This window comes from Gadus chalcogrammus, chromosome 1, assembly GCF_026213295.1.
Source record: "Gadus chalcogrammus isolate NIFS_2021 chromosome 1, NIFS_Gcha_1.0, whole genome shotgun sequence".
Taxonomy (NCBI): domain Eukaryota; kingdom Metazoa; phylum Chordata; class Actinopteri; order Gadiformes; family Gadidae; genus Gadus; species Gadus chalcogrammus.
In genome coordinates this window covers 23,090,349-23,105,987 of record NC_079412.1, presented here as the reverse complement: position 1 = coordinate 23,105,987, position 15,639 = coordinate 23,090,349, and the positions used below count along the sequence as shown (strand labels likewise).

At 47.8% G+C, this 15,639-nt stretch overlaps 1 protein-coding gene across 1 annotated transcript in view; it reads left to right on the top strand.

Annotated features, from left to right (window-relative positions):
* Positions 1-15,596, top strand: part of LOC130387651 (guanine nucleotide-binding protein G(I)/G(S)/G(T) subunit beta-1-like) — a 31,409-nt gene extending 15,813 nt beyond the window's left edge. Inside the window, exons 2-11 of the mRNA XM_056596853.1 lie at positions 1,953-2,059; positions 3,237-3,275; positions 3,666-3,772; positions 6,978-7,041; positions 8,154-8,316; positions 9,367-9,433; positions 9,931-10,132; positions 10,684-10,900; positions 12,461-12,576; positions 13,391-15,596. Of these exons, the coding sequence (XP_056452828.1) occupies positions 2,003-2,059; positions 3,237-3,275; positions 3,666-3,772; positions 6,978-7,041; positions 8,154-8,316; positions 9,367-9,433; positions 9,931-10,132; positions 10,684-10,900; positions 12,461-12,567 (1,023 nt within the window). The 5' untranslated portion in view covers positions 1,953-2,002 and the 3' untranslated portion in view covers positions 12,568-12,576; positions 13,391-15,596. The remainder of the gene's footprint in view (positions 1-1,952; positions 2,060-3,236; positions 3,276-3,665; positions 3,773-6,977; positions 7,042-8,153; positions 8,317-9,366; positions 9,434-9,930; positions 10,133-10,683; positions 10,901-12,460; positions 12,577-13,390) is intronic.
* Positions 15,597-15,639: the final 43 nt, after the last annotated feature.

Below are 15,639 nucleotides of genomic sequence, written 5' to 3'. Positions count from 1 at the left end.
TAGTGCACCAGCGAAAGTCTTACTAGTGCATCGGTGAAGGTGTTGGTGTTGATACTAGTTCCCCGGCAAGGGGGTGGTACTAGTGAACCGACGAAGGTGGTTGTACCTGTGAACCAGTTAAGGTGGTGGACACTAAACCAGTGGCCGTGTAAGCACCAGTGAACCAGTGAAAGTGCCCGACAGAACCAGTGAAAGGTGTCAGGACTAAGGGCGTCGGGCAGCGGATTGGGGTCAGCTGGAAGGCCGCTGCTTTTAGGATCATCAGCAAGTTTTGTCTTAAACGGATTTGGCTGGAGGAGCTGAATCAACTGTGTCCCGGGATTACCAGGATGACATTGGAGGAGAGTTTTAGAGTCCCCAGGCTAGAGCTCCTGAGAGCTTTACCAGTGGCCGCCCCAACTGATACTATTGAGCTGCAGTCGCACCAGGAACCCTTCCCCGCCGGCGCACCTTACACGGGACTCCCCCCTCAAGGTTGGATGGACCCCCCCCCCCGCGCCCACACACACACACCTTTTGCCTTTTGTGTGAACCTAGCCAGGCCCTGGGTTCATTTTGGCCAGGTAGAGTCGGGGTACGCGTGCTTTCTAACCTGCTGGATGGATTATACTCGACGCAGTTCCTGTTCAGGAGCGCGGTGGGCTTTTTCAATCGAGACCACCTTGTTCTGCCCCAGTTTTGTTGGGGTAGCAGGGGGGGAAGGCAACATTCAATGTTGTTCTGTTTTTTTTTCCCGTTTGGGATCTTGGTCTAAACTAAGCTGCCGAGATTGCCTGTTGCTAGGTAACGGTTGGAAGCTGATGCAGACATGGCTTGTTTTCGTTCTTCTAGAGTGTTGTGGCTTCCCTGGAGCCCAGTGACTTTGTCGGGGGCTTAGGCGCTAGCATAGGCAACGGGGATGCTATCGGACTGTAGCATAGGCAACAGGGATGCTATCAGTCTGTAGCATAGGCAACAGGGTGTCTATCGGACTGTAGCATTGGCAACAGGCAGGGATGCTATCGGACTGTAGCATTGGCAACAGGGATGCTATCGGACTGTAGCATAAGCAACAGGGATGCTATCGGACTGTAGCATAGGCAACAAGGATGCTATCGGACTGTAGCATAGGCAACAGGGATGCTATCGGTCTGGAGCATAGGCAACAGGGATGCTATCGGTCTGGAGCATAGGCAACAGGGATGCTATCAGACTGTAGCATAGGCAACAGGGATGCTATCGAACTGTAGCATAGGCAACAGGGATGCTATCGAACTGTAGCATAGGCAACACGGATGCTATCGGACTGTAGCATTGGCAACAGGGATGCTATCAGACTCGGGCGTAGACAACGCGATGCTAGCAGATCCTTCGAAGGAGAAATAACTGGTTTATCACTTCACCGTGTCTGCTCTATCTCCTAATGGACGAGGTCTTCTGCATTTTTGTCAATTTTGACCTTCTCAATCCAAAGACCTAAAAAAAAATGACATTGGCGTCTAGCGTACTTTTTCTGATGTCCTGCTAACTGCCTGACTTGCCACACCTTGAGCCCTCTCTTGCTTTCTCTCTCCCTGCTGTGCCCCCACATTGAGCCCCCTCTCTCTCCCACTTTCTCCCTTTCTCTCTCTCTCTCCTGTGTCCCCACATTGAACCCTCTATCGCTCTGTCTCGCAGTCTGTCTAACCCATCTCAACATCCAGCTCTCTCTCTCTCTCTCTCTCTCTCTCTCTCTCTCTCTCTCTCTCTCTCTCTCTCTCTCTCTCTCTCTCTCTCTCTCTCTCTCTCTCTCTCTCTCTCTCTCTCTCTCTCTCTCTCTCTCTCTCTCTCTCTCTCTCTCTCTCTCTCTCTCTCTCTCTCTCTCTCTCTCTCTCTCTCTCTCTTCCCCCCCCCCCCTGTGCCCCCACTGATGCCTGTCTCTCTCTCCTGTGCCCCCACTGATGCCTGTCTCTCTCTCCTGTGGCCCCCTACAGATCAGCTAGAGACCAGGCGGCGGAGCGAAGCACAACCTTAGCAGAGGAAAATGAGCGAAATCGATCAGCTACGCACGGAGGCCGAGCAACTCAAGAACCAGATCAGAGTGAGTCCCAGACCTCCCTGGTCCACACACACACACACACACACACACACACACACACACACACACACACACACACACACACACACACACACACACACACACACACACACACACACACACACACACACACACACACACACACACACACACACACACACACACACACGTGTCCGGCCTGTGGGTTTGGTTGCAGATCAGAGACGGATCCCTGAACTTGTATTTATTTGATTTGTTAATTTTTTTATCTAACCAGGAGAGTAATTAACGGGGAAGATCAAAGCACACATTAACTGTGTGTTTGCATAGAGAAAATACAATCACTCAAAAAAGTATGAATATGCTTTGTCAAAGCAGTAAAAATCGAATTGGACTGATCTAGTGGTTTACTCATGGCTGGTCTGTTTGTTAGATAAGGTCATCACTACAACGTGAAAACAAATATTAACTTTCCGTTGGGATTGATCGGTTGTGTCCACGTTGTGTTTCCCTAATCACATTAACCCGGTCTATAATCTCCTTAATATGTATTTCGAAAGTAAGAAAGTAGACGTGGGATGTTTAGGTGGCCAAAGTGATGTCATTGTTAAGCCTCTTAATGGGTTACAATAAATAATGTAGAATATTCGTTTGGTTTAACTCTGCGTTATAAATTAGATAATGTTGTTGGTTAATGGGATATGTATTGAACATCCCTTGATGGGTGTGGAAATTGTAATTACAGGTGTAAGTAGATTACTTCTTTATTGATATGCATTGGGCATATCAATAAAGTTGGTGTGTCTTTGACTCAGTTTTAAGCCCAACTAGCTTCAGTTGTATAAACTAGCTTAGCTGTAACACAATTTAGTTTGAGACAACCTTGAGTTCTATCTAACAGACAGCTTATATAATTAGGATTTAATCTGCTTGGAGAGGTGCTGGCCTCCATCTTGACATGAACGTTATGCTACGCTAGCAGGCTAACTTGCTGAGCTCCTGGGTTAGCTTGGTTCAGTAAAAACCTTTTCTCTCAATCCACATTATTTCAGTCAAAAGGGCACACTTGGTTGCCACAGTCCTTCCTGCACACTCATCAGTCTGTGATTCGCCAGACACCGTGCCTCGAGTGCCGGTGGAACTAGACTGTGACATGTGAGTGTGATCTGTGAGTGACCCGACTGTGTTGCTGTTCTCCTAGGATGCCAGAAAAGCATGTGCAGACGCGACCCTCTCTCAGGTGAGTGATCTCACCGTACCTCCCTACAACACATTCATTTTAATTGTACCGTCTTAAATTAGAAAGTAAATGCCGTTGGCGTACGTTGTGTTTGGTACAGTGTTGCTAAATCCATGGTTTGACATCATTTTACTTTATATTAATACATTCAACCCAGTCATTTTGCAGGCACTTTTACCTCAAACGACTGACGGTGAATTTGAGAACCTGGGTTGCCAATCCACAGACCCTTTAACAATGTCCGGACCCGTCCCCTTTGAGCTTGACTGCCTTAGAACCGGAGCATTGTAGGCAGGACCCAACAGTGTCCTCAGCCTCCAAGGGCGTCCAGATGTACGTACTACGCGCCCGTCAATGTCTTTACGTGGGTGTGGTTCTTCCCGTCTCCAGATCACAGCTAACATCGAACCCGTTGGCCGAATTCAGATGCGCACTCGGCGGACACTCAGGGGGCATCTGGCTAAGATCTACGCCATGCACTGGGGCACTGACTCCAGGTAATCACATCCACACGCATTCAGTCCGTTTGCTGAATAATTAAATCAGGGCCCCCCCCCTCCCCTGCCTCCCTTCCTCCCTTCCTCCCCCCCCCCCTTCACCCACATCCAGGAAATGGATGTAAATGGTTGCCAGCTCCGTCTTTGTGATGGACTGCATCTCCGCCCAGAGGAACCATTCACACAAAAAGAGCAAAAAGCCTTTTCACTTGGCGCCCGCATGCCCTTTCCGTAGGAAAGATGTTGTTTTTGTGTTGTTGTTTTTCTTTGTGTGTGTGTGTGTGTGTGTGTGTGTGTGTGTGTGTGTGTGCGTGTGCGAGTGTGTTTATGTGTACGGTGGTTCTCACTGTTTGTGTGCATGAGGGGTGGCAAATGAGGGCAGAGAAAATACTCAAAATGGTGTCGTCTGGAGCCGAGCGTGTGCGGACAAAGAACACCATTTTTTTTTTCTTCTTAACTCGCTCCTATGCGTGTCTCTCTCTATTTCTGTGTTTGTGTGTGCGTCTCTTGCTCTACGTGTGTGTGTGTGTGTGTGTCGTCTTCACTGAGCACCGTCCCAGGAGAAACACGCACACGCGCACGTACACCCACCCACACACACACACACACACCTCTCACAGCAACAAGCTAATTACTCCAGCGCAGGTGTGTTCCATTCCGTGGGGATGCCATCGCACTAACGCCCAAACCCAACCAAACTGCTTTGTCGACTCACTAACCAACCTACCAAGCCAGTCTTAAAACCCAGCTGCTCTGCCCTCTAATCCCTCCAAAACCAGACAGACAAACACTAGCCCTCCAGATTTTACTTTGAAGCCTTTAAAGAATTGAGTCCTGTTTCCCTATTTAATTACGTTTAACTGCCATTGTTGAGTGATGTATTCTACAGTTTTCTCCGCTCTAAATGGTATATACAGGCTCTGTCTGTCTATGGGCCACTGCGTCCACAGAATGACTGACTGTCAAGTTTGGAAACCAAAACACTCCTAAACTGCACCAACAGTTTGTAGTGTTACGGTGTTGCCAGGGGCCACGCCCCTAAAAGCACAGGATTAAGTCTGCTCCAGATAGTTAATCTGGCCGCTTGTCTTACTTCATCCCCTGATGGATACATACATCTATTATTTGATTGGGTTTTGTCTTGTGAAGCCCGGATAAAATGAAAAGTAAAGAAGTAATGGGCAAGTAATCGGTTCAGATTGTTAAAAAAAAAATCGGTGTTAGTGTAACAAGAGCAGGGAGTTGTAGTCGAGTCCTCTCGGGCTATATTGCAGTGCGCTTGGAGAGTCAGTTAATGCATTGCAGTCTCTCTCTAAGCATCTTACTCCGGTGGAGCTCGGCCACTTGGGGTGGATGGTTAGAATCCAGCCCCAGATTTGTTCCCTTTCCACGTCGCTTTGTTTTTGCTTACTTTGCTTTCTGCTCCCTACGAAATTGTTGATGCAACTACAATTGTGCTGAGCAGAAACTGGGTGGATTCCCAAATGGAAACGAGTGATATCTCTGAATATGCAGTATTACCGAGTTGTTTTAGAACCTCACAAAGACCATGATACTTCAATACTAGCCCCGCCGCTAGCACTACTCCTAGCTCAAGCGCTAGCTCTACTCCTAGCTCCACCGCTATCTCTACTCCTAGCTCCACCGCTATCTCTACTCCTAGCTCCACCGCTATCTCTACTCCTAGCTCCACCGCTAGATCTACTCCTAGCTCGCCGCTAGCTCTAGTCCTAGCTCCACCGCTATCTCTACTCCTAGCTCCACCGCTATCTCTACTCCTAGCTCTACCGCTATCTCTACTCCTAGCTCCACTGCTAGCTCTACTCTTAGCTCCACCGCTAGCTCTACTCCTAGCTTGCTGCTAGCTCTGCTCCTAGCTCCACCGCTATCTTTACTCCTAGCTCCACCGCTATCTCTACTCCTAGCTCCACCGCTAGCTCTGCTCCTAGCTCCACCGCTAGCTCTGCTCCTAGCTCCACCGCTAGCTCTACTCCTAGCTCAACCGCTATCTCTGCTCCTAACTCCACCGCTAGCTCTACTCCAAGCTCAAGCGCTAGCTCTACTCCTAGCTCCACCGCTAGCTCTACTCCTAGCTCCACCGCTAGCTCGGCTCCTAGCTCCACCGCTAGCTCTACTCCTAGCTCCACCGCTAGCTCGGCTCCTAGCTCCACCGCTAGCTCTACTCCTAGCTCAAGCGCTAGCTCTTCTCCTAGCTCCACCGCTATCTCTACTCCTAGCTCCACCGCTATCTCTACTCCTAGCTCCACATCTATCTCTACTCCTAGCTCCACCGATATCTCTACTCCTAGCTCCACCCCTAGCTCTGCTCCCAGCTCCACCGCTAGCTCTGCTCCTAGCTCCAGCGCTAGCTCTGCTCCTAGCTCCAGCACTAGCTCCCTCTATGCGCGGCCTCTTTATTCCTGGCGCCACTGGCCTCATCTGCGGCGCGTCTGCCTCACAGGTAGTTAAGACGCTGGCGGTCCCAGCAGGCCGGGCCGTCGTGATCTGCCGAGTCCCGGCGCGTACGCTCCCGTTCCCTCTACTCTGGGCTTCGGGGAGCTCATCACTGTGGTTACTCTTGTTGGACCTAATCAGATAACACGCGGCGGCCCCCCTGGGAAGCCGCGCCGCGCCGTCCACAACACCGCAACAACACACCCGCCTCCTCCGGGCGACGCCATTGGCCAGCCGCTCGGGGCGCCTGCTGCACGACTGAGCTTCACTATAACAGTTTCCATTTTGTATTATTTGCAATGTAGAAGAGCCAAGAGCACGGTGTTAACAGCTAGGAGTACTCTGTGCTCCGCACACGACCTGAAATCATAACTAGTGCCCCGTACGAACACGAGCACGATCCTGTTATATCAGTAGATGTATCGGTATAATCAACCTACATTTTATTTAGAAATTATAATTTTTTTTGCATTTAATAAATAAACATACATTTTTAATTTTTAAGATGATTGCCAAGTATTTTTGGGTGTTGATATCAATGTCCAATCCTACCTTGGTCCACAAACGTGTCCCAGCACTTCATACTCTTGATTTGTGTTTTGACCGGACGTTCCTTTGTTTTCATGAAAGGGCTCTCAGGGTTTAATGTTCCGGCGGGGCCCTGATTGACTGGCCGTTATCATCATGGGGTTTGGCTCCTATAATGCACCGTGTTCCCTGATCTTTATTTATTTGTTTTTCTTTCCACCAGGCTTTTAGTCAGTGCCTCTCAGGATGGAAAGCTCATCATCTGGGACAGCTACACCACGAACAAGGTAGGGCCAGGCCGCACTCTGAGGAGCCTAGCAAACCCCTAATGACTACATGGAATCAAAATGGATGCTGGCTCTCGTATTATTGTTCATGTGCAACACAACAAGGCACGGCCCCATGAAAACAACCCATCTCAAACCCCCTTCTGCTTTGTTTGCTTAGTTTACAAATAAGATTGCACACGCGCTTCTTTAGTATTGTTTGTTCATCAATGCCCGAGTGAGCACACGGGCACAACGGGTCCAACCAATGGCTACGCAGTTAAGGCCTGATATACTTGTATACTAGCATATACTGGTACGCAGTATTCAGGCAGCACTTTACTTAATCAAATCCTGTTTGATCAAATTACATTCCTCCTACGTCTCGTCCCGGCATAATATCCTCCTCTGACGCGGAAAGAAAAAGAACTATAATTTCTATTTCCTGGTAGTGGGATGTCATGGCGTCGGGGAGCCTGACACCCCTGGGCTGAGCCCCTGGATCGTGTCATCATTAACGTATCAACTGGACAACTAGGGATGACTTTCCTTTTTTAATTCCATCTCTCGATATATTTTATGACCGGCTTCTTGTGCCTGTATGGACGGGGTCAGCGAGGACACGAAGCAGGTGGACAGAGGGAGGGAACCTCTCTTTCTCCTCCCTCTGACCCGCCTGTAGCACACGACTTCGGGGTTCAATCGTACCTCGGTCTCTAAAAGGCGCATTGCCATCATTGAATTTTTTATTGAACCTTTATTTTATGCAGACAAACCGTGACAGACAAACACACAGGGAAATTTACATTTTCTTACATTTACGGTATTTGGCAGACGCTTTTATCCCAAGCGACTTACCGACGCAGAGTCAACCCTGCAAGGCGACAGCCAGCTCGTCAGGAGCAGTTAGGGTTAAGTGTCTTGCTCAGGGACACATCAACAATCAGCTAGGAGGAGCTGGGTATTGAACTAGCAACCTTTCGGTTACAAGACAACTGCTCTACCTCCTGAGCTAAACTGACCCCGAGGAAATCATGTGGTCCTGGTTGAATCTCTCGTCGCGGCGAGGTTCGACCCCCCCCCCCCCCCTCCCCCACTGATGTTCTGTGGTCCTCCCCCGGTGTGTCCGCTAGGTCCACGCCATCCCCCTGCGCTCCTCCTGGGTGATGACCTGCGCCTACGCGCCCTCTGGGAACTATGTCGCCTGCGGAGGCCTGGACAACATCTGCTCCATCTACAACCTGAAGACCCGTGAGGGCAACGTCCGCGTGAGCCGCGAGCTGGCCGGACACACAGGTAGGCCGCCGCGCGCCCGTCCTAAAGCCCTGTGCTCGCTGAATGAGGGGTGAATTAAAGTTGAGGGTACTTTCTCCTTTTTTTAAAGGCCTTTTTAGGGCAGAATTAACATTAAAATTCAACTTTGTGATGGAAGCGGTCTGTAAAAATAAATACAATATATCTATTTCTCGATATATATATATATATCGTCATATCGCCCTACCCTAGTTTCTTTATTTGTGATGTACAATTGTACATCTGAAAGTTTCTACATTGATGATGTGTGGGCTGTTATATTTATTATTGACATGGTGAATTCCATGTAGAATGGCAATGTGTTATTTTCTATGAAGGGAATAAAGTCCTGTATCGAAAGGGATCTCAATTTACCCTACATAGAATTTGATGTCGTTATTTTTGCATAGAAGTTGATCCAAGTCACCGAATGTGGTCTAGTTACTATATAAAATGTCTTTGGAAAAAGCAGAACTTCGGCTAACATTGTGGCACGTATTGGGTCCACTACTACTCTTACTACTAGTACTACTACTACATAAACATATCCATCACAACGCAACACCAGGCCCCCTCCCCCCCCCCCCCCAAAGCGTGTAACTTATGTAGTGAGGGGCCGTCTTATTAGATTCTTAGCAGAAAGATGTCTGTTTCACTACTAATAGCTTAGTGCTAACCACAGTGCTAAGCTCTCAGGGCAGGGAGCACTCAGCCATTGAATGTCACATGATGCAGGAAGTGTGTCAGCATTTTAGCTTCTGTTGTTCTCTTGGTTTAGGAAGATCTCTGTGGGAGGGGTGGGTGGGTGGGGGTCAACTCTGAGCGTGTGGGAGAGAGACTGACTAGTCCCTTCTGTTTCTGGTGAGGAGGTAGTCGGATCACATGCTCGGTCCAACTGCCTCATACACCCCACCACCACCACCCCTGACTGAATACCCCTGTAGGGCCAGCACTCTGGAGAGAAGCCCTGCACCGTGCTCCTGATATAAGGGTTTCTGCCGTAGTTTGTTGTTTGTCTTTTTAACCGTTTCTTGCCTCTCTACTTCCTGTCAGGGTACCTGTCCTGCTGTCGTTTCCTGGATGACAACGGGATCGTCACCAGTTCTGGAGACACCACCTGGTGAGTATGGGTACTGCAGGCAAGTGGGCTGGCTCTGTAGACAACACCCAACGCTTGGCTCCTATTCTCCCCGACATCCTGCTGCAAGAAGCATTTTGAGGCTGAACGGTTACACGGAGAGTGCATGTCATCGGTCGATATGAATGTAAAATGGCATATCCTTATAGGAAGAGGTGCTCTACATGCACACCTGTCCCTTCCTCAGATGATCCGTGGTTTTATAATACGAGTTTGTCTGACTATCCATATGTAGGGTTAATAATGCTATTCTCAACCAGCCCACACTTTGTCTGCACCCATTGGTTTATTTTCCTGGTCCCAGTAAAATAAAAATCGCTATGGATAAATGCGTTTACAAAAATGCCATAAAAAAATTAATAAATAATGCATTTACATACCTAACAGTATGTACTGAAGCTGGAGTAAATAACCGATTAATCAGCTGCCATAGCCACCACTCACCGCCCCGCCCCCCTCCCGGCTCTCCCCCTCCCCAGCGCCCTGTGGGACATTGAGACCGGCCAGCAGACGACCACCTTCGCCGGGCACACCGGCGACGTGATGAGCCTGTCCCTGGCGCCCGACACCCGGCTGTTTGTGTCCGGGGCGTGCGACGCGTCCGCCAAGCTGTGGGACGTCAGAGAAGGAATGTGCAGACAGACCTTCACTGGCCACGAGTCGGACATCAACGCCATCTGTGTAAGTCCTCCGTCGTTGGGGCGGAGGAGAGGGAAGATTGGAATTGGAGACTTTAATAGTTTAGGCGTTTGTCCTTGTTTAGCGTTCTGAATAGATCCCCGTTTAAGTATGACTGTCGTAGATACGACTGAAAACTTTCAGTAATTTGACTTTTGTTAAATTAGATTTTACGTGTGGATTGAAATCGTAGAAAACGACTTGAGTAGAAGACCATAGAGCATCAATTCAAGTCATATAAACGTGTAAACGTGAATTCAACCAAGGACTTTCATAGCTCACCAACAAAGTCAATTTCATTTAAGTCATTTAAATATGGATTGACATCAAAGGTAGTACATGTCAATAGTTTAATAGTTTGATGGCAATGCTCCTTTTATTTCCTTAACTTCAAAAAGGTATTGATGTTACGTTTAATCCCACCATGATTCAATCATTAATGCCGTCAGTGATAGCCTTTGACCGGTGTTTTCACCTAGCCAAGTCAAAATGTGTCCATCTGTGTTTGAACGCCAAAGCCTCCCTGACCCCCGTCTCTCTCCCCCACAATGCAGTTCTTCCCCAACGGCAACGCCTTCGCCACGGGCTCTGACGACGCCACCTGCCGGCTGTTCGACCTGCGCGCCGACCAGGAGCTGATGGTGTACTCCCACGACAACATCATCTGCGGCATCACCTCCGTGGCGTTCTCCAAGAGCGGCCGCCTGCTGCTCGCCGGCTACGACGACTTCAACTGCAACGTGTGGGACACCCTCAAGGCCGACCGCGCAGGTACGCACCTAGCTCACTCTCTCACTCTCACTCAGTCACTAACTCACGGGCGCTTCGTCACTAACTCACTCACTCGCTCACGGGCGCTTCGTCACTCACTCACTCACTGACTCACGTGCGCTTCATCACTCACTCACTCACTCACTCACTCACTCACTCACTCACTCACTCACTCACTCACTCACTCACTCACTCACTCACTCACTCACTCACTCACTCACTCACTCTCTCTCTCTCTGTCACGCTCGCTCGCTCACCCACTCACTCACGGGCGCTTTGTCACTCACTCACTCACTCACCGACATACTCACTCACTCACTCTCTCAGTCACGCTCGCTCACTCACTCATCCACATACTCACTCACTCACTCTCTGTCACGCTCGCTCACTCACTCATCCACATACTCACTCACTCTCTGTCACGCTCGCTCGCTCGCTCACTCACTCATCCACCCACTCACTCACTCACTCACTCACTCACGGGCGCTCGCACGCACGTATGCACTCACTCGATCACACACTGACCCACTCACCCATCGGCGCTCACTCACACACAGCAGGGGACGGGGTGGTGGTGAATGGGCGGAGGGGGTAGGGGTGGGACAGAGTCACCGGGACCAAAAACGGGAGACACGGTCGTCACCTCACCGTTTGCATCCGCATCGAGAACGTATCTCAGCGTTTGAACCCGGGTGGGGCTGAGTTGGTGTGTCCTGCATGTGGCTTCCCCCCCGCACCACTAAAAACATGCAAGTTAAGACTCCTGCCCTTGCCCGCCGTCGGGAGTCCCAGGGAGTTCCCAGGCGCCGCCCTGTGCCAGCCCGCTTCTCCTTAGCCAGTGAACTGAAGGGACAGCTGTGCTGCCTTCAGTACCTCCTGCATCCCACCCAGACAGAGGAAGACGCCCCACTGAGCATGAATTACTTGGGGAGATATTGATCGTACATGGTTGTTCGGCTTAAACAAGTGCCACATGCTCACACACAGTTAGCGCGATTCTAAGCATGATTCAGGTTATATTTCCAGCAGAGCTAATGAGGTAATGTGTAGTGAGCTCATGGGTTGTTTTCGTGCGTACCAAGGCCACTCAGCCGGGAAAAATAAAAGGACAACTCAATGGGGCGGGGCTCCTCTCTGAGTCCTATCCACTTCCTCGAAGCCCTACCAGGAGCGGTGGAGCTTTCAGGACCTGCTTTTGTAACAGATACAGGTCTAGGGATACAGGTCTGGGATTTGTGCATCGTCTTATTTGTCGCAAAATAATTACATTTGGGCAACACTTATCGATGATGTTTGGAATAATCAGCGCAGGGCCCATTTCACATCTCACTCAGCTAGATCCCTAGAGCACTCGCATAATACTACGTTGAAACATAACATTAAGTGTAAAACGGACAATCCCTCGTAATATTCTAACAAGGCCCTGTGTATACATGGGGCCAGATTTGTTGGCAGTCTTTCTGAGAATCCATTTTTTCAATCCATTTTGTCTCCCCCTTCCTCTATCTCTACCTGCCCCCCTCTCCCTCTGTCTCTCTCTCTCTCTCTCTCTTCCTCCAGGCGTGTTGGCTGGCCATGACAACCGCGTCAGCTGCTTGGGAGTGACCGACGACGGGATGGCCGTGGCAACGGGCTCCTGGGACAGCTTCCTCAAGATCTGGAACTAGAGCGGAGAGGTCAGTGTCGCTAGAGGTCAAAGGTCAAGGTTTCTAGAGGGCAGAGGTCAAGGACTCTGGAACTAGAGCGAAGAGGTCAGTGTCTCTAGAGGGCAGAGGTCAGTGTCTCTAGAGGTCAATGTCTCCAACGAGAGGGCAGAGGTCAGTGTCTCTAGAGGGAAGTGGGTCTGGAACTAAAGGGTCCTCTCTCTCTCTATCGGTCTTTCTATCCCTCTTCCTTCTCCCACTTTCTCTCTTTTCCTCCCTTCCATCTTTGTCTCACTCTCTGTGTTTTGCTACCTACCTTATTCCCTTTTGCTTTCGTTCTTACTCCCATAATGCAGCCTCTCATTCAGACTCGCTCCCTCTTTTGCCCCCACCTTTTAGCTTGGATGCAGTCTCTTATCTATCCCCCCCCCCCCCCCCCCCCTCTATTATTCCCTCTCTCCTACTTGAGTGCTTTATGAGAGTTTCTTACTAATGACGCAAACAAATGGAGCCAGGCCCTGGATTCTTATGCCACCTGGTGGTGAACTGAGTGTACATCAGGACATAGCTCTGCGACGCAAGCAGTAAAATGACGATAGTAACTCATCACTTTTGAATGATCATTACATCCAGAGCATTTCACAAAAAAACGTATCCAAGTCATTAATGTGTAATTCTTGTCGCTTTGATGTCCACAAATGACGAGTCGATTTCAAAATGAAGCGGACAACACAAAGTGCAAATAGTGAAAAAGTGAATTCTTAGTGGAGATGAGTTTTTTTTCAGGTGAGGTTTCGATTCCCGTTGGTCCCAGCGCAGTTCATTAATCTCTCCTCTCCTGTTTCAGATGGCCTCCGGACTACAACGGCTGAGCGGAAGACCATTCCAACATTACAACGTTAGATTTTATTGCATATCCAATCTTCTCAAAAAAAATACCACAATACTGACTCCAGCCCCTTCCCTCCCCTGCCCCCCCCCCCCCCCTCCTCCTTCCCACACCACCTCGAAAAAGAAAATTACCAAGGGCAACATTTATTTCTCTCCTTCTTCATTTAAAAGAGCACAATTATTCTATCACTCACTCAGCTTAAAAAAAAAAAAAGAAGAAAAAAAAGATAAGAATTTAAACGTCTAGGATTTGAATTGTGTGACGGGAGAGGAAGACGAGATACTGTACTCCTCCCTAGAACAGTCTGGCATTGTAGTAAATGATCTAAAACACACACGCCCCCCCCCCCCCCCTCCCCCCGTCACCATCACCCCGTCACCCTCACCTCCCCCACCCCCACCCATGCAAGTGTGTTCTACTTCCTCAGCACACGGCTTTGGTGTGACGTCATCACACGCCAGTTATCTTAACTCGTAACAGCTTTTTGACGGTGTCTGTTTTATTTTATTTTTGTTTGAAAGAAATTTGGTTCGATTTTTTTCTTTCCTTTTTTTTCGGTTTCGAAAATGTAGTCAAGGCGCTATTTCGGTGAATGTCGAAATCAAGGATAGTGAGGATAAAAAAAAAAAAAAGCTTTGTTCTATCTCCTAGTCTTGAGACATTTTTAGAGAACTTTGTTTGTAGATTGACAAAATAACAACCCAACACACACACACAGACACACAGACACACACAGACACACAGGAAAACATGCGGACTGTCGTGACATTTTTTAAGTCAAGCTTCATCCCAGTGCAGGAGGCCAGGCTGAGCTTAACATTAGGGGCATCTAGGGGTCTGGCTGGTCTGCTTAATGAATCCCACAGTACGTTTGACTCCTAATATCTATTTTTTTTTCTTGCCCCACATCTAGCTCTCTTTCTTTGCACAAAATCTAAACTTTACATATATGGAAGAAGAAATGTTTCGAGGTAACTAACAAAGCACATGCTATTATGATATTGAATGCTCGTTTTTTTTCCGAACGAAAAACTACAACAAAAAACAACAACATTTTAACCATTCTCACCTTTTTTTGTCTGGCGAAAATGTAGAATAACGAAATGAAGATTAACCCATCTGTTTATATATATATTTCTTGCAATTTTTTTTTTTTTTACTCTCCATATCCCTATTGTGTGTTGACTGTGGTTGGGAACGATGATACCTTATCGGTTTTGGTTTATCCTCTTTTTTTTCGTTGAGTTTTTTTTTTCTTCCACTGTCGGGTAAGGAGAACCTCCACTATGGCCCGGGGTCCATTCCGAGGCTTTCTGTTTCAACAGACGCCCATTCCGTGCTTGGAAATGCAGTTACTACTCTGTGAATGACATGTTGTATAAATCAATGTTTGAAAATAATGATACTGAAACTTTTTAAGTTAAAAATGGAAAAAAAAAGATTTTGGTTGTCTGCCAAGGGTGGGTTAACTCTTAGAATCGCATGCTGTAGAATTGCTTAAAAAAAAAAAAAGCTGCATATGGAATTAAGTCCTTTAATGTTTTTCTTTAAGAAAATAACCTGTTGGATATATCATCATTACAATGATATTTAAACCGGGTTTATTAATATTGTTTGTTCTTTGCTACTCTGTGCATACATGATTCAATTAAAATGTCAAAGCTATGCACTCGAGAAGCAAACGCCGCTACAAAAATGGTTACTTGGTCCATATTTGGGAAGGATTCAGAAATTAAGAAGAAAAAAAAACACGATTTACGTTAAAACCTTTTTTTGAAATGCATCCACGTGTGTGCGAGCACACCGTAGACATGAGCATACACAAACTGAAATGGAACAAACACAAATTTTCATTCCTTCTGTAGCAAAACAAAAAAAAATCCACTTACGAAGAAAGAAGCATTTTATAACAAACAGGTTTTTTTTCTGTCCTTTAATAATAAAAAAAATGAGAAATGAACTTGCAGCATCTGAACGGCCGAATGATCCGTTCTCTCCCTTCATGTAAACAGGCGCTCATTATTTAGCAGTAGTGGCATTTTTTTCACTTTTTTTTTTTCTCTGCGACATTCTGTACAAAAAAAATGTGCTGTAATTGTGCGTTTAGGCCTGGAGTTGGCAAAAAATAAAATAAAAAAATATTAAAAATTAATTAAATTCCCTTTCCTTTCTCTTTCTCCATGAAATGACTGTAGAACTCTGCC